Here is a 25,770-nt window from a genome sequence, read left to right as displayed (position 1 = left end):
AAAAAAAGTGCCATGCCTCACAACAATTTTGTTGTTTATTTTAACTTGAATGACGTTTTTTGAAATTTCCTGTATTCAAAGTAGAACTCTACTTGTGTGGGAAAGTTGTATTTTAACAGTATTTTGCAATTTTTTGTTGTAAAATTAGACAAAAAATTTTGTGTACGACATGCAGTTTAATACAGATTTCCGGTGATATAATTCCATAATCATGTATAAACATGTGTCTTATTGAATTCACTACACTTTATCATATTTGACTTGTTACAATTTATTATTTTAATGGCATAAACTATTTCCCTTCGCAATGAAAAAGTAGAGTAGCACTGAAAGAACTAACTATTGCAAGGACAATATTCATCTGGCCGACGCGTCGGTAGAGAAAGGTAAGGTAGAGTAGAGAAATTCGTTGACTGATTTGATCAACTTGTATCGCTGTACCAGATTTTGCAGCAACTGGCACGATCATGTAGGTTCGTTCGTTAGGAATAATTAAAAGTAGGCTTTATTGAATTTTTAACTTAAAAAATCTCTTGGCACAGGGAACATTGTTAAACTAAATTGTATTGAAACAATTCTGTTGACTATAGTTCGACACATACTTCTAAGACCAATCAGTTTGGAAATCTATCTGTGAAATTGTAGATACAAGCAACTAAAGTGACTGTAGTAAACAAATACCCGATATAAAAGGCGGTAACGGCTACTTTTGATCACATGATTTCGACATAGTGATAAATACTAGGTTGATCGCAAAGAGTATCTATTTTACAACGCTGCCGGCGATCTCTCTGTCCCCTTCTCATCACTTAATGTACGCCTATGTACCGCAGTAATCGGGGTTATCTCGGTCGTTTCCGGCATTATCTACACACTGATAATGCGCGCTTTTATGTTACGCTGAAGACATTTTTTGCGATATTGTCCGTTAACTTTGAAATGACAACAGCTTAAATGTACGAGTATGTTTGCTTGACTTACTTTGTCTGTTGTTTGATGGACCGAGATATGTTCGATAATGTGCGAAATAATTAGAACTGTAAAAACTTCTATAAAAAAGTAGAAATGCAGGCAATTTCCATGTAATCTATACATATATATATATATAAACGAATGTTTGTGTGTTTGTCCTATGGAATCGTAAACTATTTGACCGATCATTACGAAAATTTGTATGTATATGTATTTTTCCACATATGCTATGTCTATTGATGTAACTCGCCTCCAGGTGGCGTTGCCAAAGATAATAGTTTTCAAAGCGCCTGCTCATTATAAACTGCAATTACGAGACAGTTACGAATATTTAATAGCCAAACACTATTTGATGGCGCTAAGTTATGATGTATATTTGTCTTGGAGATAAATTTCTGGTTGAACTTAAAGCTTGAGTGACCACTTTATAATAAAACACATGTACGTGTACAATGGCTATAAACATAGACAGATTTTCTTGATCGTGGCAACAAAGCAAACTCTACATCGGCGTTGGAAATATAATTTACTTGAGCCAGAAGTGCACATACACGGGTGACGCTTACGAAAAGCATGCGAAGTCGCGGGAAACAGCTAGTGCTGCATAAATATCCATGATAATAAATAATTAAAGGTTGGAAAGGTTACGGAGTTACGTATGTTTCCATTACAGAAAAGTGACAGAGAGGAGTTGGCAAATAATAGTTTGTACTAACTTTTCAACCATAATAATGGTAATGTTTATTCTATTGAATTTTTTGAAACTGGCCTATTAGTATTATTCCGAAAATGTTTCTGCGAGATCACAATGTCAAGGATGAGCGATGACGTAAACGTGTGAGTATTTTGAGTAAACACCGAATGGACGAAAGGCGGACTGGATGAAGCAGAGAAGGAGAAGGTGGTAAGGGGAGTGAGTGAGGGGGCTTCAACAGCTGTTCCGTGTTGTGCTTGTCAAGAGGTAATCAGCTGACTGTTCAATTAATTACGGCTGATACAAGACAGGCCCGCCTCGGCAATCAGTGTGAGTGTGGTAGACCTCTCTATCCCGGTAAACACGACAATTACACGGAGGGTCTGTTGCTCAACATCAGATAAAAGTACTCTTAGTTAATCAAGAAAACATAAAACCGATGTTGTGTAACGGTGACAGGGACATGTTCGGCTGTTTCGCAACACAACTTTACCCTTCTATTTCCTCAAAGTTGTGTTGGTTTCGCCGCGGGCTTAACGTTTACCTTCTATATCCGTGTGTGACTAAGTCCTATCTCTTAGACTTAGGATCTGTGGATCTTACAGCCATCCCAGTTGTCTTGTTTATGTACCTTTTCTAATAAAATATACGTGTGGCCTCTGCTACAATTTTACAACTTAGTATATAGTAGTAGTACAATTAATTGTGGTTGATGTCTTTGTGTCATGACTCATCAAACAACCCTGTTTACTTTTTTCATATTTCTATCGCTCATCTAGAAAACCTGTCAAAATTGTATTATTTGAAATATAATAACACTTTTTTACTTGATCGTTTAAATAATCACAAAAGTACATTTTGAAACAAATTATGCATTATTCAACATATCTTTAAAATGAGACATCTCTCATAGTTCTACAATAAAAAATTAGGGAGCGTTAAAATGATTGAATTCGTTTCTATGGGGTAAAACGACTCACCTAACAACAGATCCGATGGAGCATGTACAAAAAGGCCTCAGAAGTCAAGAAATATAAATTATAGTGGTTACTTGAACACTTCTTATTAGACGAAGTTAAACTTGAATAAAAATTTAGTCTTAGAGAACTCTGCCAGTTTAAAGCCGAGTTTTGGACATGGCTTTCTCAGAATAATTTTCTAATTCGCCTCCCTCTGACCTAAATGAGAACTCCGAGAGACTTGTCGCGCCATACCAAATCTCGTTGTGGTGTCGCAAAAGCCTTGTTACCTGCCAATTGCAATTACCTACGATCGGCAAAATTACCGAGTCCACCGTGAAAGTAGGGCAACCTACAGTAATGGCTGATGTGAGTGAGTGGATGTTATCTCGTCACTGTCACAGTCCGGGGGCCGGTCGTCACAATTACCGACCTATTGTCACCACCTCTCATGCGTCACAAGCTTAGCCTCCTATTCCTTCAGTGTATCAAAGGTTATATCGCAGCTATCTTATAATGTCAAGAATCCTTGAAGTTACTAACGCTTTAGTATTTAAATATAGTTTCAAATAAAGCTAATACTGGTCCCTTTTAATATCAAATAACCAAGTACATAATTTGCAGCATCAGAGTCCTTCTCGTTGTATACTTTTCTTGTGTGGAGTCAATTTTAAGGTATGGAGTCATTTTTTGGGATATGTCAAGTAACAAAGATTTTCAAAGAGTTTTCAAAATTCAAAAATGGTGCATAAGAGCAATGTTTAAAATGACCAGAAGGTAATCTTGTCAGAATTAAACATAATGACGTTGGCTGGTCTGGTGGGGTATGAGGGCTGCATGTTTGTCAGAAATAATCCCTGTATGTTTATTGCTGGCGCGACTTGCCACTCGTATTCAACGAGGGGCGTGCAGCGGCTGACAGTGCAGCAACATTCGACTGCATTTTTTCAAAAAGGGCCATAGTACATATGTACTGAAATATATAACAGGCTGCCACCAAACATAAAAAGTGAGACAGGTGCTACATTGTTAAAAGACTTTTAATTGTAACAAAGGACTTTATACAAGACATGTAAACTGTTTTTTATTTGTTTTTTTAAATAATTATTCTTACTTTTATATGTTCAATTGTATTATAACTTGATCAGAAACAGAATTTGGTAGTTTTTATTGATTTAATTTTTATAGTAAACGGCTCAGCTGTTATTATATAAACTATACATTTAAGTATTTCTGGAGTAATTTCGCGTTTTTGTGATCTAAGGTTAACTTTTAGAGAGGTTCCTTGTTACCCCACCACAGCACAAGCACGTGCCAAACCACGGGTCTGGGGGCAAGCCAAGGTGAGGCTGCTCAGCGACCGTGCAGTGTGTCCTGGCTCGGGCTCGGGTGTCGGAAACTCTAGAAGAGCTGCATGTTACACCTCACACTCGAGTCGTCGAGGCACTGTTTCTCCTAGCCAATGTTTATAGGTGTAGCCTAAACATTGACCAGTCAGTTTTAATGTGAACGTTGTGTTCAGGAATGTTATAACTCTGTATTATTGTTTTGTTTGTTTATATAGTATAGTGTTTAAAATAAAACACGTCAAATAATGCTCATGTACTCTTGAGACCAATAGTATGTCAATATTGGTTGTCTTTTGCGGACAAACTAAAAGGAAGTTTGTCAACATTTTCGATAGTAAAGAAAATTTCTTTTTCTTTATGTGTCATCATATATTACTCATAATTGATGTATATAGACAATGCAATGTCGTCTATTAAATGTTAAATAGAAAACAGTGGTGGAAATATCGACTCTGACAAATAAACACCGACTATACAAATGCCGTTCAAGAAGTTCGTCAATATTTTCTGTGGTACAGAAAATTTCTTTTTTCTTTATGTTTCATCATAGATCACTCATCATTGATGTAAATAGAGAAAACAATTTCATCTATTCACTGTTAAATAGACAACAGGGGTGGGAACATCGTCCCTGACAAATAAACGGCGACTGTACAAGTACCGTTCGAGTGTGCATTCTCAGGAAACTCTTGCCTGACTGAGCCACCACAAGCTACTCGGCCCTCGGTCACCAACCGCCCAAGCCGAACCAGTCCCATTTACCACAATGACGCGGTCGTATCAAGCCGCCTTTATTTGCAATCCACTCACGGGTGATTAATCCCCTGTCGACACTTTGTCAGACGAATCAATCTTGTCGGTCGGCGACTACCTGCTTTACTTCACCCTTCCCACCTATTGTGCCACTGTAAGCTACGCCGTTGTGGCCAAACATAAAGCCACTCCACAGGTTACAGTGAAGATGTCACCGTCACCGAGGTCGAGGTGTTACTCAGGGGTCGTCACTTGCGCCCCTCTTGTTCCCACCGCCAGCGCCATCACAAGATTCAACGACCATTCGTTCCTCGTTCATTGTTGTGCTTTGGCTTTGTCAATAAAGATAAGCTTGATCTTAATCTTGACATATACCGTGAGTATCAAGAAGACATTTCTATTTTGTATAAAAAATGTCTCTTGCAATCGTCCTCATGGCAGCTCCTACAGACCTTCAGATTCCAAGACCATCTCCAGTTCCAAAGTTTGTAGATAATACGATGATTGTGGAAACGAATACTATATAACAAAAAGCCCAAACAAGTTGATATTTCGTACAAAAAATAAACATAATCTCGTCTAAGTTCATTGGCCAGTTGGGTACGCCATTTCGTTCCAATAATGTTCGCGCCTGTTCAAGCTTTAAAAAAATCACTACTGCGTTTGTAATGGGACTATAGAAAAATGCTTTTTTGTATAATCTTTATTGAACCCCTATATTTCTAAAATAGACCGTATTAAAATATCCGTTGCCTTAAAATGTACTTACTCCACCTGATTGAGCCGGAAGACTTTTCTTGCTCATCGTTTATCGTTAACCAACCGTTATTGCTGAACCTTTTCTGAATAAAAATTCCGGAGCTGGAATTGGTGTATTAGTTCAAAAGCACAGTCCAGCGAACTTTTATATTAAGCAAAGTTCTTAATGATTGCTTCAAAGGGTGCTTTCGGAGTCAAATTCTTGCCATCTTTTGTTTTAGGTAAATTTGTAAGGTAGCGTACCGCCCTTACTTACCTAATCGCTGAAATATGAAAACTGCGTGAACAGTAATTGTTCCGATTAGAAAATGTGCACACTGTAGATTTTAAGAAATTGAAAATAGTGATTAAATTAATTAAACATTGTGCTGCGCTGTTACAAAACAATATTTACACAGAACAGTTGATAACATTTAACAAGAGCTTTAAATTAATGTTCTACAACTTTAATGTCTAAGATGGGATATTTTGCTACTTTTCAGACCAGTGGAGCGTAAAGATTACCGGAGGGATTCTAGAAATAAGAATAGGCCTATATTCATCATACCAGGGGCCCTAGGAAAGACTGTAAAATTTCAGTCTAAACTTATTTATTTAAAAGTTCATAAGAATTGTAACTTTAATGTTTTATAAACATTACCTCCAATTCTGATGTCAAAACCTCTTAGCACTATTTTAAGAAGTGGGGAAGTAGAGATAGGCTATAATTGTTCCTATGACATTTAGAGGTACTATATTTGTCAACACACAATAAAAATTTGTCCTATTAGTATACACCTGTCTCAGAAATATATTTCTGTAATGGTTTGAATTATTCTGTTCTGATTGTATCATCGACTTGATATTTACTCGCATATAATGTAGCTATTTATAACACTATTTAATAGTTATTAATATTATTGAGATTGAGCAAGTCAAGTCCAACCGATATTCTTGGTGCATGTTTGAATCTCTGATTACAATCTGCAACTACTCATCTGCTAGTCTACTCATAAACTGGCATTACTTGTGGATATATGAACAGTATTTATGGTGAAGGGATGAGATCTGTAAAGGTTTCAGACGAATGTAAAACTATGAAAAATATTTAGTTATGTATGCTGAGGCGATACTCGTGAAATAGAGACAAATTTCAGACATAAACAGATATTGTTACCAAAAGCAACACTCTCCAGAGAAATAATGCTCTGTGGCATATAAACTATGCAGCTTTTATCTGTTACAGTGAGAAGAATTCCCATTCGACATCGAATATCGCGAAATGTAATAATAATTTTTAAAGCACATTCTGCACATATGAACAAGTTTCCCCCAGGGATCAATATGTCGCATTCTTGGGCGACTGCAAAGGACCCGGAAGTCCCTTATCTGGCAGTAGGCGCGCTGCGCGGCACGTCCACGTCGCGTCGGTCATTGATATGCGGTGATAGCGGCGATAGCCAACTTGATCTGCCAACTGGCACCTTCAGCCAGAGCTGCATTGTCTATATGACAAACTAGTGCCTACTAGGCGTGTATGAAACACGAGCTGTGATATAACAGTTTTTATGGCACTCGCATGGTTTACACAACCACACTTTAGTGATAAAGAAACCCGTACTAATGAGATATATGCCTAAAGATATTTTATTTTAAACTATGATATGCCATAGCTAACTAATACGTAGATCCTAGATTATAGTAGGACTAAACTTTCAATAGGCATATTATCTATGGAATACATCTTGAAGTATATACCGGAATTAATTCTTTGCAAACGTTAGTGCTCTACACTATTGAGTAACATATATTGCTCTTGAACGCGTTGCAAACTTATAGCTAAGCCTTTAAAACGTTGAATAATGGAAAATCTCTAAATTGTTCAACAATTAATTTATTCCAATAGGTATTTTACTTGCTATCGTAAACCTTTGTAACACAAGTGTAGGCACTGTTTTACCTAATGGCTCTATATATACGCATTATAACTTGTTTTGGATATAGAACTTGTTTAATGAATTACAACTATAAATCTCTGGAATGTGGTGTCAGACCCATTGCGTTTTAACTATGTATATTGACACTGAACATTCTCATCCCATAACCCAATAAAAGGACAATAAATTCTGAGATATATATATATATATATATTATATATATATATATATATATATATATATATATATGTTTCTTGAAGAACCATATTGTTGTAGTAGACAACCCAGATTTGATTGTATGGTATTCAGTTTGTGTTGTGGTTTTTACAACCTTGATATTTCATGAACTCTCTAGCTCTGATTCAAGAAGATTACTGATCATTTGTAAAGTTCAACATTGGTATGCAAATTCTTAAAGAAAAGCATTTATCTAGCCCATAAGAATTTGCGTTTTTTTTTTTTACAAAAAACGCTTCTGTGCTTTGTCTAGATGGATTTTTATTGTCAGGACTCAGGAGAGTTTCTTTCCGTCTGGATAACTGAGGAACTTACTCCGATGCCAAAAAGGATCCCCCAGTTCTCTAATATCAGCTCAAGGCGTTATCCAATGATATTCTAAATATTTGTGTAATGGTTTTCTTTGTAAGACAGTATGACACCTCTCTCCAGACCAGATGAGATATTTCGGATGATACAAACTCATTTTTATCATACTTGCTCAGCTTGCAAGGCCTCGTTTTCTGGGTGAGACTCAAGGAACTAAAAATTTTATAGTCATCGATTTGGCAATATATACCGTGACAGTTTACAAATCTGAGAACAGGTGACTGAGCTGGACATGTACCCCGACGCTAGCAACAGCGTGGGGTCAAATCTTCTGTTTGGCTTGAACCAATATAATTTTCTATTCATTGCCTAGCCGTTTCTATGAGCACTTTCTCTCCGCTTATCGGGTTTGATAAGATCATCGAAAGTGTCAGTCAGGGTCTACCGTGAGAAAAGTCATAATGCTACATTGCTCCAATTTTTTTACCATCAAAGAAAACGCTATTCTTTATTTGTATTTCCTCATTGCCAGCAACCCTCTCCCGTAATATCTGTATGGATGTCAATATTGTACACAACTCTTAGCTCGATGTAAACTCGTATAAACCGATGTTATGTGGAAGTACACAAGGATCAGTCGAGCGCAGGGAAAGGTTTGTAGGCAGGGGTAGACGAGTTACTGAAGGCCGCCCTTGTTTAAATGGTAATGCAATGCAAATAACAGTCCCAGCACGTCTCGCTCGCTTCTCGCTGTCATATGTAACACTTTTATATACAACTTTCGTGGCTGCAAGTAAACATACATGTAGTGCTTGTGATAAACTGCATTTGTAAATCAGACGCTAAGAGTTCATTGGAACTAGTTTTCGTAGTTGTCACTGCATCGCTTTATAATTTTAGTATTAAAATATGCAAATGCATAACATAATCTTTATATCTTTATATATATATATATATATATATATATATATATATATATATATTATATTTCTTGTGTTCGTGTGTATGTGACTGAACTCCTCCTAAACGACTGGACCGATTTTGATAAAATGTTTTGTGTGTTTTCAATGGAATTCGAAAATGGTTTAGATTCACAATTTGGTCCACTGGAAAATGTTTTTTTAATAATTAATTTTTAATTTGTAAGTGGTTGTTGATTTTGGAGTGTTTTACATTGGATCCGGTGACTGCGCTACGGCACATAATACAAAGTGAACTGATACATAACAGCTGTTAATACTGTCAGCTGAAGTTCGTTAAAGAGGCAGAAACATTTAATATTTAGAACATGTTTATTGTAAAGTGCTTGATCAGTAGTGTAATGCAGATTGCATAGAAGAAGTTATTGCCTAAGAAGTAATTGAATAAGTGAAGAAGTTATTCAGTTTAGATTGCACCAATGGTCAATAAACTTTATAATGCAATGAAAATACTATTAAACGCTGTTATAAAACACCTCATTGCACAAAGCCGTGAGTGTTTGCACATAAGGTAATCGAAATTGGTTAGATCGAAGGTAAATGAAAAGAGTCAAGAGAAGACGCTTTATGATCAAAATTGGTTTTCTTTGATACATTTTCTTGATCGGACCACAAGGTAAACTCCACAACAATACTAGAAATGTCTTCGACAGAAAACTAATTTTAACATACCGAATTTGATTATGTACAACCTAATTAGTTTATGGAGGTTCATTTCTATAGATTAATTGTATTGAATAACTTATCAAAGCATAAACCACGAAAGATAGTGGCAGGAAATATGGTACATACCTTCATAATTCGCCCAAGAGGCTCCCGACTATCAATTATCTCAGGAATATTTAGAATATGATAGAAAAACAATACGTGAATATAGTGTACTGGTTTTCAACAGGGAATCAGTTGCCGCGGCGTGCGAAGCCGCGGGCAACTGCTAGCAGAAATATAAAATTCAAATCAAACTATCTTATAAGAACTGCTGGTTATGTTCTGTTTAATTAAGGTTACATGTCTTCGTCCTCTTTTGTATTGTTCGTTTCCTATTAATCATTATATATGTGCTGAAACCTTATTAGCTTAAAAAGTCTTATTTTTTGTTTTGATTTATTTTTGTTCACTTATACATTATCGCAATTACTCCTCAATAACAAGAATACATAGCTTTGTGATTTACAATGTATATACAGGGAGGGTGTAAAAAAGTCCCTCACGTGCTTGATAATTCTCGAAAGATTACAAGTAAATTGCCGCACCAATAAATCTACTTTTTAAAGTAACTGTGATTCTTTTGTTATGTCAGGGGCCCGCAAGGAGTCAGAAGGAAATCTTAGATTGAGAGAGTATAATGTCGCAAATCTAACCTCAAAGAGTTCACCCTTCAAAATACTACGCTGGTTTAAACTTTAAAATATTTACAATGTAGGTCCTGTCCTAGATGGTTTAATATTCTTGTCTTGGCTCAAGTTGTGAAAATTAAACTTAGTAAATGAGTACAGGACTTAAGAAATAGTTTTAAGGTAGTTAGTCTCTTCACATCCAGTAGAGGATGGTTTACACAGGGTTCGGAAAAAAATTTAATGTAAGCATAGCTCAAGATGGACATCATTATAAAGGTGTTATTTGACAGAGATTAAAGTTAAAGGAAAAATCTGGTATCAGTTATTATAATAGAACGTTTTTATTTTTAGGTTGGGCTGAGGACCTGATGTGCATCTTACATTACACTTTAAAACGATGAACAGGATATATTGTAAATATTTCAAACTTTAAACCAGCGTACTATTTTAAAGAGTGAACCCTTTGAAGTCGGATTTGCGGTACTATACTTTACTAATAAATACCTTTAATTTGATGTACTACTCGACCTATGCTCTCGTTTAGGATTTTCTTCTGCCTCCTTGCGAGTCACCCCCCTGACGTGATAAAAATGATAGTAACTTCAAAAAGTAAATTTATAGGTGTAGTAATGAAATACCAAGTTTTATTGTTTTACCTGTAGTCTTTCGGGAATTATAAAGCCCGTGCGGGAGTTCTTTAAGCTCTGTATGTATACCATCGTGTCACGTAGTTTCGTGTTTTTACTTTGAGTGTTATCTTTATTGAAAATATTTATAATTTTCGTTCATTTGGAATATTATTGAGTATTCATGATGAGTGAAATACTTCATACGCAATTTTTTAATGTAATATGGTAACAGCTAGAGAGTGTAGCGTGTGTTGTAGACTATATACATGTTGATTTATAGTCCCTATCGTTGACGTCACCATGCAACATACATTCTATCTACTAAGAATACATTTATTCCTGTTACTAGATAAGCTGGCATTGACTGTTCACTCAGACTTCTTGATTATCGTTGTAACAGAGAGCAAAGCTACTTTGCCGCTTTGCTTATTTGATCGTTGACTTGATAGTTGTTCATATTTGGTATATAGTTTATTCAAGCATTCATGATATTTTATTTTACTATTTTCTACAAGAAAATGGCTAAACATTTACAATTAAAAGAACACAGCCGATGAGATACCTCCGGTTTAAGTGTTGTTGAGAAAATTAAACATTTATGTTATTAATAAATTCAATACTAAGTTGAACAATTACGACAAAATTGTAAAAGAAATTTCCATTAGAAAGTTAAAAGTGTAATCGCATTTTTATATAACTTATGTAGAACGAAATATAAGTGATTTTATGTATACATTTAAAGTTCTATTTAAAATAGGGCGAGAATGAGCTTGTAATAGTTTTTATAAATACTTTTAACATTTAAGTAAAAAGTGACATGGTCACACAAAAAGAATGCTTTACACAAAATCTCCAAAGGTAGATCGATGCATGCATAGGTATAAGGAGACTAATTTAATACAAAATGCTGATTGTTATTACTATTAAAGTGGAGCTCGGTTTTTAGTTAAGATGGTTTTTGTAATGTAAAAGTCATGACACTTTAAGATAATTTCTCTAAAGAAAACGTACAATGTTTCGATTACGAGAATTGTAGGTGCTTAAAGCAGAAATTTAGCCAATCGTTGTAATCATGCCCAAATAAATACGGCCGGAGATAACAATGTGAGTTTTTACAGTGCAGCATTTTTATATTTGTCTATAAATTTAAACAGTGCTAGTAAAAATGTTGTTTTATTGGCGTACCATTTACAAAGGGAAATCATCGTTAATTGTATACCAGTCAGCATGAGTCTGACCAGTCGTTTTTCAGAGAAACATGCCAATTACTGGCGGTACCGTGTAAATGCGTTTAACGACAATCATTATCACAAGTCACCAGTCGGGTGACTCATGTAGACTGCAACGATAACGATGCTAAGACGACGCCAAGGTCGCGAGGCCAGTATACAATACATCCAACGCCATCCAAGTGCAGCTGTATTGTATCATCTATGACACGGTGAAGTCGTGACTATAGCAACTCGCTAGCCGGTGCAATGTTTATCGTCCCCAAGCCAAGTCAAGTCAAGGTCTCTGACTCACGCCAAGGTCGCGAGGGAAGTATACAATACAGTCAACGCCATCCAAGTGCAGCTGTATTGTATCATCTATGACACGGTGAAGTCGTGACTATAGCAACTCGCCAGCCGGTGCAATGTTTATCGTCCCCAAGCCAAGGTCTCTGACTCACGCCAAGGTAGCGAGGCCAGTATACAATACATCCAACGCCATCCAAGTGCAGCTGTATTGTATCATCTATGACACGGTGAAGTCGTGACTATAGCAACTCGCTAGCCGGTGCAATGTTTATCGTCCCCAAGCCAAGTCAAGTCAAGGTCTCTGACTCACGCCAAGGTCGCGAGGGAAGTATACAATACAGTCAACGCCATCCTAGTGCAGCTGTATTGTATCATCTATGACACGGTGAAGTCGTGACTATAGCAACTCGCCAGCCGGTGCAATGTTTACCGTCCCCAAGCCAAGCCAAGGTCTCTGACTCACGCCAAGGTCCACTACGTTCACCCTTTCCCCCCAAAACAGTCGCCACCGCTATCTAAATAATTGCTTTCCATTAAAAGCAAATGTTAAGTGCGTGAGGTGTTATTTTAAAGGCCAGGCTGTAATTGTCCCTTTGATGTACGAGTATTGTAATTAATACACCTACATTTTAATTATAGTCCAATCAGTTTTTATAAAAAATTATCATAACGCTTTTAACAAGAAGTTTTCATTAAGAGAACTAATAACAGTACTGCTGCAATATACAGTTAGGCCCTACCAAGTATCTGTGTTACTTACCACGTAGTAACTTACTTTACCGTGATAGTTTTAAACTAGTTATTTCTGAGTAATAATTACTGATCTGCAAAAGAAACGCTAACAATTAGTAGTGAGACAACCTTCAGGTTTACTCAATCAGAAACGCTTTTTGTCGTTAATTGTGGTTGTATAATTATGAGGGGTTTAAAAACGTTTCTATTAACTTTATCGCGTTATATGTACGACTTAGATACTCATGTTGAGAATAATATATATGAAGTGAATGAAAGTTTGCGATTTTTTCCTTAATAACCAATAACTATTTGTATAAATAATACAATAGCTATCGTTCCGATCAAAAAGGTCAGTAACTACGTTTCGAGATCCGCAATGTCCTAACTTATGCGTGTTACAACCATCTAGTAAGATTTGTTTAATTTAATCTAGATTTTAGTTATGTGTTAGTTATTTATCTGATGAAGAGATCATCGCTCACTTTTTAGTGTTGGTTGAAAACTTTTTTTTTAAGTCGAAGTAAATCCATGACAGATGTTCACCAAAACATAAATATACAATTCCTTATGTATAAATTAAATAATTGTATATCCAAGTCGATATTTTTTATTAAAGGTTTCGTAAATACTATCAAACTTAATACACCTTTTCACGATTAAATCTGTATTTTACAAATCACAATCATGTCCTACCGTGAGTTGAAGTGGCTGGGAAACCTCTCCCTCACTCATGTAACACGTGTTAAAGTCCAACTTTTGTCTGTTTTAATCGGACGTAAATCATATAACAAATGCACCAATAATGGGTATTAGGATCGAAAGCTAACTATTAAAGTGCTTATGTGATATTGTGAGATATCCTGTTTTCTTCATTATGTTTCCATCGTCAAACACAAACTTCAAACAAAGAACTAAATAGATTTTTGATTCGTATGAATCTTATCTCAAATATGAAAAATCTTCGCTAATTATTCTACCAAACATAACGGCGTAAAAGACCATCATGATTTGCGTTCCATTCTTATTATCCTTGGTGGTCATACGCCTCTAAACCTCTTCTATATTTTGATGTTTATGCTCAACTATAAATAGTTTATGTTCTTAGTAACTGACTGTGGATTTTTTAGGTTTTAGATACAGCATATAAAAATGCAGTTAACGCTTATTATTGTAAGTAAAGTTTTATAAAAAAGTTAGATTTTAACCAACGATAACAAAAAAAGACATACGTATGTTACAAAACTTCCCAGGATTAGAGGAACACATACTTTTAGAATGCGACACTTTGCAGGTCTGTACGAACAGGCTCTTAAGCAACAATTTATCGTCTACGCCAGGAGAAATTGTGTTGCTCTCTCTACCGCACTATATTTTATCACTCGTTGTTTGTCATATAGTTTTCCCAATATGTGTACCTCGATTCGGCGTAATTTAGACAACCAGCACGTCAACTGGCGTGTCCTGTATTAACCTTGAACCGAGCACTTAGGACGATTTTACCGCCATAAGGATTAGACTTACAATGTACGATTTATATTCATTTCAGAGCAGTACATTTCTCTGTGTTTTGAAATATTGCATTTCTAAAGCTAAACAATGCTAAATACTCCAAAGATGTAACTATTACGTAATTATGAAATATGTATTCAGCAGAATAATAAACTAATAAACGGAACATTTTCAGGTTTCAAAAGTAGTATATATTTTGTAGATGACTGTACAGAGCATTAGCAGTTTATATGATTATTTAACATTTGTTTATATATTAAACACAATAGAGTAGCGCAAAGCTGTTCAAATAAGGATCGGAGGGGAAATCAGCTGTTGGTGAATGTTTGTGAGAGGGGAGGGGAGCACTTCTGCTGCTGCTGTCAGTCGGCCGTCAGCTCTCTCTGGTGTTGGAGGTGTTGTTTGTTTGGTTGTGGTGTCGGAACGAGTAGCTTGTTGTTAGTGTGTGATTTAGGCTCTGGATTTTATCAGGTGTATATTAATGTATGCTTTTGAAACTGCCTTATGTATACATACATATCTTCAAAATGTTAATATAGTCGAGGGTGAACTAGTTGCTAAGATGTACTATTCATTATTAACACCGAAATGAGTAAAAATAATAACTAATTACTTAAAGTACTCACTATTATTTAGTACTTTAACATTTTTGACCATCTCAATTACTCAATTGAAAATTGTTTACGTTTAGGCAATCGCTTGGAATTGTATTTTTATTCCATTGATAACACTGTAAAGAAGCTAGATGAAATTTAAAATTATAATTTATCAAACTGTAGATATTAATCTATTTCATTAACCGTGTTTAAATATTTTACACACATTGTATCAAGCCGTGAGATTTTAATTTACTGATAAAAACAGGTAGACGATAAACATCAGGTTGAAGCGATCATGATAAGGCGGTAAGTAGAGCTGAGTCCGGCGCGGAGACGTCGTGAAAAGTATGAATAATTAAGTACTCATATGGAGCTAATCTCTCAGTTCGTTCAACATTTACTTCTTGTAAAACTTATACGGTATATGTTTTAATGATCGTACATCTCCTTTCAATCAACAAAAACAATGTAAGTACATAATGTAAATGTCTCGATCACGTGTGCGGATGTAGAGAAATTTCTTATGTTGGTGTTTGCTTTATAATTAGCACTGTTGAACTAACTGATCTTCTACTTTCCCCGTACAAGTGTTCCGCGAATGCCGACTCCTCGCCTGCAGCTGTAGGCCTACACTCGTAGTCACGCAACTGTCGTACTGTACTCTACTGTATTGTATGTGACATCATATTGACTGGACTGGACTGGACAGGGCGACAATGGACAATCCTGTTACCACATAGTTTCCCCTTAACAACGGATGAGTGTATGCCTGTCTAAATATTTCCTTGGTACCTTTAGTTTTAATGTTTTCCATCCAAGTAGAGTTTGAAAAAAACAATTTCGTTTTAAGACAAAAGATGGAATATGAATTCCACATTTATTTGAGTTTCCTTTGACGAATTTGTGTGTACATTTATATCCAGCCGTGATGTCTTAATTAACGATTGGTTTATGTATTGCATTTTGTATATTTAACCTTTTTTAATTTAGCGTTAATATACTGAATTTCATAGAACATTTTTATTTTTTAATGGCACGATTCGGTATAATGAATTGTGATTGAAGGCGATTGCAAGATTATATACAGGTTTCAGAGTAAAACTTAGACGATCCAATATGACGACCTACCGTGTATTAAATTATAGGCAATTGCTATATATCAGTAACAATTCAAGTATCATTTCGAAATTTTATTTGAATGAAATATATCGGGATATCTGGATATTGGTATATCCCAATTACGGGCTGGGGAAGAACCAGTTATGGCGGCAACTAGTTGTACCCTGTTACTTTCCCACCTTTTTTGTGTTTGCCTTGAAAGCCAGACATATATATTAATTGTAAATTGTAGAAAGAGAGTAAACACTATTGTAATGAGCTATAAACAGGAATGGTCTACAACAGCCATACAAATATTTCTATAAACTAAATTTAACATTCACCAGAAGAGCGTTAACACTGTTAACTAAGTAATATCCGAGAGGTGCTGACGCACACATAGATGTTATATTCCAATGGCTGTGAAGGGCTCCGTGTTGCAAATTATCGTTATATGACCTACGACAAGTGTCTATAAAACTTTTTATAAACTTCTTGATATTACTTTCAATAATTTTGCTAATATGGCTAAATTCCAAGTTGAAAAAACACTTAGTTTGAGGATAAATTAATAAAATTACTATCAATATCAAAACATGTGTGCAAAGATTGAAACAAGAAGTCGCCACAAACACAAAAAAGACCATCTGTCAGCAGCATGCTATAAGAAATGTCATTTAATTTACATACTATTGAACACACAATAGACCCATCCCATTGCCTACATTGTGTTACTACTCGACACCTCTTGAGGTTCCTTTCCTCTTCCTGTCCTGCCCACTACCATCATCACTTCTTGTGTATATATATATACATAGTCAGCCTACTCTGGCACTACCCTTGAACGGCAATCATCCTTACTGTTTACTCGGTGCAGGTCTACATTGTGTTACTACTACTCGACACCTCTTGAGGTTCCTTTCCTCTTCCTGTCCTGCCCACTACCATCATCATGTCTAGTGTTTACATAGTCAGCCTACTCTGGCACTACCCTTGAACGGCAATCATCCTTACTGTTTACTCGGTGCAGGTCTACATTGTGTTACTACTACTACTCGACACCTCTTGAGGTTCCTTTCCTCTTCCTGTCCTGCCCACTACCATCATCATGTCTAGTGTTTACATAGTCAGCCTACTCTGGCACTACCCTTGATCGGCAATCATCCTTACTGTTTACTCGGTGCAGGTCTACATTGTGTTACTACTCGACACCTCTTGAGGTTCCTTTCCTCTTCCTGTCCTGCCCACTACCATCATCACTTCTTGTGTATACATAGTCAGCCTACTCTGGCACTACCCTTGATCGGCAATCATCCTTACTGTTTACTCGGTGCAGGTCTACATTGTGTTACTACTCGACACCTCTTGAGGTTCCTTTCCTCTTCCTGTCCTGCCCACTACCATCATCACTTCTTGTGTATACATAGTCAGCCTACTCTGGCACTACCTTGATCGGTAACTATCCTTACTGTTTACTTGGTTTATGCCTACATTGTGTTACTACTACTCGACACCTCTTGAGGTTCCTTTCCTCTTCCTATCCTGCCCACTACCATAATCACTTCTTGTGTATACATAGTCAGCCTACTCTGGCACTACCTTGATCGGTAATTATCCTTACTGTTTACTCGGTGCAGGTCTATATTGTGTTACTACTCGGCACCTCTTGAGGTTCATTTCGTCTTCCTGTCCTGCCCACTACCATCATCATTTCTTGTGTATACATAGTCAGCCTACTCTGGCACTACCTTGATCGGTAACTATCCTTACTGTTTACTTGGTTTATGCCTACATTGTGTTACTACTACTCGACACCTCTTGAGGTTCCTTTCCTCTTCCTATCCTGCCCACTACCATAATCACTTCTTGTGTATACATAGTCAGTTTACTCTGGCACTACCCTTGATCGGTAATTATCCTTACTGTTTACTCGGTGCAGGTCTATATTGTGTTACTACTCGACACCTCTTGAGGTGCATTTCGTCTTCCTGTCCTGCCCACTACCATCATCACTTCTTGTGTATACATAGTCAGCCTACTCTGGCACTACCCTTGATCGGTAATTATCCTTACTGTTTACTCGGTGCAGGTCTATATTGTGTTACTACTCGACACCTCTTGAGGTTCATTTCGTCTTCCTGTCCTGCCCACTACCATCATCATGTCTAGTGTATACATAGTCAGCCTACTCTGGCACTACCTTGATCGGTAACTATCCTTACTGTTTACTTGGTTTATGCCTACATTGTGTTACTACTACTCGACACCTCTTGAGGTTCCTTTCCTCTTCCTATCCTGCCCACTACCATAATCACTTCTTGTGTATACATAGTCAGCCTACTCTGGCACTACCCTTGATCGGTAATTATCCTTACTGTTTACTCGGTGCAGGTCTATATTGTGTTACTACTACTCGACACCTCTTGAGGTTCCTTTCGTCTTCCTGTCCTGCCCACTACCATCATCACTTCTTGTGTATACATAGTCAGTTTACTCTGGCACTGCCCTTGATTGGTTACCACCCTTACTGTTACTTGGTGTATTCCTAAGTCCTCTTTTTCCAGTAAAAGCGAGATTCCGTTCCCGGTCGGCTAAAACGTTGCCTAATCTAGACGTATTTTTGCAGCTCGCGTGCTAACCTCATTGTCTCAATATCCGGTCGGAGATGCCAGATTTGTCTGACCTGACTGTGGATTTGGTAATCTTACCTCGTCACTGACTTAATTAGGCCCCCGAATTACAGCTATTAAGTGTAATTGTTTACGCCTTCCCTGACCACAACAGGTGCTATCATTCCCAATTATGAATATTGTGAAATAATACGTTGTTACTTTTAACCTGTGTGTGCTTCAACGTTCGTGTTATAATAGAAGCGATATAGTTATCACATAGTTATTACATATTGTACCCAACGTATTTTGTCTGAGCGTTAGAGTTATATCTGTATAAGGTAGCTTCGTCAAAAGCAAACCCACCTCTTCAATATGCGAATTGCGCTAATACAACCCTTATATTTCATATCTCTTTTAGTTTTTCTATATATTCTACTTTTTAAATATCAATTTTAAAATAGTACTTTTAAGTGGAATATATATCATCAATACATAGAATACAGCAATTTACTCTCATGGTTTATAACTCTTATAGGTACATCGTATTTGTTATACATTTATACATCTTATACATTTTTGTTAAAAAAAATGTTTTTAACTTAGTCCTCACTCATATTTTTATCACCTTAGTCTCGCTTCTGTCGTGAAAGTGGAGTTTTGAATACAATAATTTCCCTTAATTCAGTTTTAGTGAGTTTAAATTGTTGAAAAACGTCACTCATGTAAAACGTGTTAAAGTCCAACTATTGCCTATTTCAATAAAACATAAAACATTTAACAGATGCACCAATAACGGTTATTACGATCGAAAGCTAAATAATTATATATTTAGGTGATATTTTCATTAGTAAACATAGGGCATTGTATGTACAACAAATAGTTGATCTAAATAGGATTCTCCCATTTTTTACAGAAGGCCAATAGATATCACTAAATATCATTAAAAGGCTTATGGAAGTTAGAGAAGGTTAAGCGTTTTTAAATAGACATCCTATATTAACAGTTCGTTATTATCAGAATATTCGGCGGCTAATATCCTCAAGGCAAGAGCTTTTTTGAACTTCCAATAGACATAACACATGTCCGACTCAAGAAACGTGTGAAAGTGTGATGGTACAGTGACAGTGACAGTGTTAGTGAACATGTCCTACTTGGATGTGAGCGGGCATGGTACCACCTCCAGGAGGTTCTCCAGGGGGTTCCACTCGTGCCTGCGGGGCGCCCACAGTCCGGAGCACAACTCCCAGGACGATGAAGGTAACACAGCTATCCAGACATTTGTAGCCTTAATGTGGTATTTTGATTACACTGGTACTCGCCATTGTAGTCAGTCTATGGATTATAGTATATTCTGCACATAGTATTTTTACACTACTTCATAATGTTTCAAGTTCTATTATTTTTGCTATCACTAGAATAGTTTATTTATATTACATGTCTGCGTTTAAAAAATATTTTAATATATCCTATCTCGTATAAAAACATATGATAAAAGTAAGACAGGATAATCGTGGTGTAATTTTGCAATTTCAACTTAAGGATTTAAAGTCAAATTAATTTTTGATAGGTTCTGTAACGCGCTTTGAAAGTCTTGTTCGGTTTTAACAAATTCAGAGTTACTTTTGATAGACCCCTACATACATCCAGAATAGGAGCTCTTCACACCGCAATTAGTAGGAACGTGAACTATAAAAAAAGTTAAAGGTATAAATATGAATATTAAAACGCTTAATTTAAGGCAATATACGTGCAAATGCACGATGTCCTAAACTTGTGTGTATCAAAAAGCTTTTTAAACGGACACGAAACAGCTGCCTCAGCTTCACATGTGTGTGGCCCTCGACCTCCCATGTCTGTTCGCCTTGGCCCAGTCGCGTCAGCCACACTCGCAGAACTCCAGGTGTTCAGCTACCTGCACCTGTGTAGTTATCACAACCTAAATATTGTCAAAGATCACAATTTTCCTATATTATCATTACAATCTGTCCCGCAACCAAGTAATATTCTCTTCGTGTTTTTCTTAATCAGAGACTCAGGAGAGACAAACACGTGTTGGATTAGTTCAACAGGTTTGAGAAAATTATACAACTATTTTTGGAGAATTGAAGCCATCTGCTATGTAACCTGACGACAAGGTCTATTGGAGATACAGTCGTAAACGTTATAGCCTGGATAGTACAGACTGGTGAATACAATGGATTTATGGCATACAAGTAATCAAAACAGTGCAGACGACGTCATTGAATAATGTAGCCGATTTAACATTGTATGTCGTAGCCTAAGTATAATGTTTTCTCACCGAAAGGTTATGGAGCCGGCACTCTATTAGAAAACTACGAGATGTCGCCTCCAATACTAGAGTGCATTTGCCGACACTAGTTTGAAGAATTTTGATCCTAATGTTAAAGGTACATTACGTTTCTTATCATTTTAAAACGCATATATACACATCTAAAGAGGAAAGTAGTTTTTTTTACAATTTTGCAGTATTTAAATGTCACAAACTCATGATGGCTGAAAGTCTTTCTGGACTCGGGTCTTTTTCTCATGTCATGTGGACGCTTTCTTCGACGTTAAAGTGCCGATTTTTCTGTAAAAGATGCTGTTTCGGATACGCTGGTAAAAATTACACGTAAAAGAATGTGATCATTATTGGTCGATTTGGTGGGAAAATATTCGCTGGATGGTTCGGAAGCAACTTTTCAATCACAGAATTCGGAATTCGTAATAGGTTTAATACAAATAAATAATTCATTAAGCAACAAAATTAAAATAATTAAACCAATTAGCATAATAGCTTTGTTTGCACTTCACAAGGAAGTCTATGAGAAATATGTATTCTTGTCGAGCAAAACTTGTATAACTTTTTTGTGCTACTCTTCAATCAAAATAGCAGCCTTTAAAAAAAATTAAAAGTTGGTATTTGTTTTTATTTACCGTTATTTTTTACTTAGATTCTTAATACAATGAACAAGCCACACTTTTCTAAAAATCATTTTTCCGAAATTGAAAAAGCATTGAAATGACAATGTATCAATAATGAATGATATACCTTAATGATTATATTTTTGTGGAATTTCCAGCCATCTCATAAGCTCAATCCGAACTGTGATTAAATAATTAACATACAAAGCTAATGGTAAACTAAACATTCGTGAACAATCCTCGCTTCAAAATAACTCTCAAATACACTTCAAACCAGTGGAGCCTTTGTAACACCTTATCTACGCTAACCCATACCAACCTTACATAATACCTCATCACATCAGACTTACAATATATGCTTCAAAACAACTCTCAAATACACTTCAAACCAGTGGAGCCTTTGTAACACCTTATCTACGCTAACCCATACCAACCTTACATAATACCTCATCACATCAGACCTACAATATATGCTTCAAAACAACTCTCAAATACACTTCAAACCAGTGGAGCCTTTGTAACACCTTATCTACGCTAACCCATACCAACCTTACATAATACCTCATCACACCAGACCTACAATATATGCTTCAAAACAACTCTCAAATACACTTCAAACCAGTGGAGCCTTTGTAACACCTTATCTACGCTAACCCATACCAACCTTACATAATACCTCATTACACCAGACCTACAATAATATGCTGCAAAAGAGTAGTGGAAATGGAAGAATGAACAATAAAGCCACAACTATAACCAGCAGTGCTAGGTGTGAGATGTTCGCTACCATGCTGTATCTTCAGATACAACCTTACGTCATGGCCTTTTGTATCGCGGTATTAATTGCCTCGTTTGGCAGCTGACCGGGAGGTCATTTCCCCTTATCTTGCGGTTAACCAGCTCTTGTCCATAAAATACGATCTGTTTTCGGGTGTGAATTTCTCAACTATTACTGATTTGTGGCTCATTTTCGTTCAGTTCAAAAACATATGATTCGTTTGAATTTTATAAATTTTCTCTCAGAAAAAACAATCTGAAGATTCCCTCGTTATTAATGTTGAAATTCAAAGTTACATTTGAATCAATGTTCACCTAAGAACTAAGTTAACTTTATTACTGTTTTATTTATTATTTCATAATTGCTTCAGAGTGAGTTTACAACAAAACCACAACCACAAAGGAAATTCAGAATAAAACAGGGGCTAACCTCCAAATATTTTCCAAACTTATTTCATACTCTTTGTCTTAAGAAGTAGAAGTTCCACATACAGTGAAGATCTTTACTTTGTATTTTGTTTATTATATTAGTAAATTCGTGATTACTTTCACGACAATTAGGCTTGCACGGAGACGAGCGTCGTGCACCTTTCGTGTTGAGATTTCCCTTTCACTGTACTTTTAATTACGGTAACCTGGAGCTGTTGGCTTGTTCGGGGTCCAAATTACAGGCTGTCGAGCGGTTAACGTAAGTACGCTTTAATTTCGCCCAATTTGCGGAATGTTGTCACAAATCACGACATTACAGCCAGTTGTTACTTCCAGTACAATTTACTGGGAAAGTTCTATGTGAATGACATTTTTATTTTGTGTACATTTTTAACAGTTATAAAACATTAAATTATTAATCTCGTATTGAAACAGTTACTGAGTCCGTGAGAACTCCAATGTTGCAACCGATAATTAACAAAATTCATCCGAATTTTGAATTTAACTTCATATAAAATATATATTTTATGAAGGAAACATGATTTTTCCGGACATTTGACATCGTTCAGTGAAACAGAAAATCAGTAACACTACGTTTCAAAATCTGCAATCTTATCTATTCTTCAGGTAAATAACTAACCTAACAAATAATTACAATCTAGGTTAAAATAAACAAATCATGCCACAGCGTTGTGACACGCCTAAGTCAGGAATCAGAACCACCATCTTGTGTGTCAACTCTAAAACAATGCATTTAATAAAAACATTGAATAGTATTCAAATTCCGGCATCCTGTCCACGTTGTTAAACTTAAAATATCGATTGTATTATCACTGTTTGCCCAAAACTCTGTGAGTGATATCAAGGAAGAGTAAGACGACCATCCATCATCTTCCCGTTATCTCCACTGTCTTGAATATACTCTCATTATTTACACAGTATTTGTCTATATTCTTAAAGCGTAGTGCTATTCGGTTCTTGAAAAAAAAGATCGATAGTGTGATTGTGTTGGGGTTTTAGCTTATTTAAGAATATATTGGCCAGTTCTTACTAAATATTTTTTTTTTTATAAATCACAAAGGTTTCTGCTTCAAGTGTATATTTTCAGGGATCTGTGTTCGAATTCAGTTTTGGTACGGTATTTTTATAAAATAATAATAATCTACTTAATTTAACTTGTCATAAAATGGTCCCAAGGTAGAGGTCCAGATCAATCACCACAAAACCGCTAAGTGGCACCAACATTACAAACAGCTGTATAAATGTAGTTGCAGCTGGTTCACAACTGAGTGACGCCCGCCCAATATGCCGCCTGAGTGCAGTGTACTGTATTACATACAGCTGGCGGCACGGAGCGGTCGTTTTGTTTGCATACATTAAAGTACGTACACACATACCGCGCCGCCGCGGCGCACGAGCTACCCGTACCAACACAACAACAGTACACAACACACAACATACTCTCTTGCTGCATCCTCTGCGGTGGGCGGGGGACGGCTACTCTTAGCGTCAATCATTCCCTAGGAGGTTATTCTGGGCAGGCCTTGGCTGCTGATGTTTGAATAGTAATCGGAATTAGCTGATCTTACAGTCACTCGACACTTGAGCAAACTACTGTATTTAATGTGTATTGTTGATTACGGACGCTATATGTCAATAAAAGGAATCGTGAGAACTGAGAGTCAAAGACTGTTTGCGGACTCACCAGAGATCTTTTGACAATTTGTTCTTCGCGGCCGGGCAAACAAGAATATATCGGCCTAAACATGAGTCAGAAACTTGTAGTTTATCGTCTATCTGCCTGTATGTGTGATTTTTTACAATTTTATTTCCCACACAAATAAATATACAAATACAAAAGACAATTATGAGTCTTGCAGTTTCAAATTAAGAGAAAACTTTCATTATGTAATGTTTCCAGATAGCAAACGGTTATATTCTTTAAATATGAATTACCACGTAAACATTAATAAAATATAAGAAAAAAAAAATATATATATATAGCCTATATAGGAATATATACACGATAAGAAGCTCATTTTATCGCTCACATTATTTATCCCTAACACACATTGTATGAGTTGGGGAAATATCTTACACCGAACAACACTTTACAATCTCTCATGAAATTTACAATCATCACTCAGTCCCATAAATGTAATTTGAGTAATTTCCATTAAACTACGCAAAGCACGCAATTAAAAATGGAAGAAAACTACTAGTACAGTATACTGTATTTTTAAGTAAAGAACTAATTATCTGTTTCCGTAATTTGTGTGATTGTTGACCTATTTCTACAGTTTGCCACTCAAGGTGGACGATAACTCAAGTTGTTCGAGGACAGTAAGTTGTGATAGCGCGGCGCGGCGCGGTTTCATTGTCAGCTTGTAATCAGCGCCGAGGTGTCTGACACTGACAGGGCGATCTAGTTCACTCTCTTGGCAGGTGTAGCACGCTAGGTAACCCCGCGCCGTACTGCATGTACAACGCGTGAAATATGCAGCGACCACGTCATTAAGATAACGTGTTTCGTGTAAATTTGGAAAGTTTTTACACGGTAATAATAATAATAATTTTATTGCTTTCGAACATGTACATGTTATTGCAATTATCAAGGAAGACAACAGGCTAACATTTTAGATTCATACATGACATCTAGGTTACTTTCATGC

General features: G+C 36.3%; 1 protein-coding gene across 7 annotated transcripts in view; it reads left to right on the top strand.

Moving 5' to 3' along the window:
* The window catches only part of LOC124359500 (ras GTPase-activating protein raskol-like), a 342,763-nt gene that overhangs the window by 196,302 nt on the left and 120,691 nt on the right, over nucleotides 1-25,770 (top strand). Inside the window, exons 1-2 of one of the 7 annotated variants that reach the window (XM_046812278.1) lie at nucleotides 15,015-15,129; nucleotides 19,881-20,224. The exons of 3 other annotated variants lie outside the window; for them this stretch is intronic. In XM_046812278.1, coding sequence (XP_046668234.1) covers nucleotides 20,110-20,224 — 115 coding nt within the window. In that variant the 5' untranslated portion in view covers nucleotides 15,015-15,129; nucleotides 19,881-20,109. Of the gene's footprint in view, nucleotides 1-15,014; nucleotides 15,142-19,880; nucleotides 20,225-25,770 lie in introns of those variants that run through there. 3 more of the 7 variants (XM_046812280.1, XM_046812281.1, XM_046812279.1) reach the window with 3 other exon arrangements.

This window comes from Homalodisca vitripennis, chromosome 4 (genome assembly GCF_021130785.1).
Source record: "Homalodisca vitripennis isolate AUS2020 chromosome 4, UT_GWSS_2.1, whole genome shotgun sequence".
NCBI classification, from domain to species: Eukaryota; Metazoa; Arthropoda; class Insecta; order Hemiptera; family Cicadellidae; genus Homalodisca; species Homalodisca vitripennis.
The sequence above is the reverse complement of the archived record's forward strand: the minus strand, read 5'-3'. Positions and strand labels throughout refer to the sequence as shown.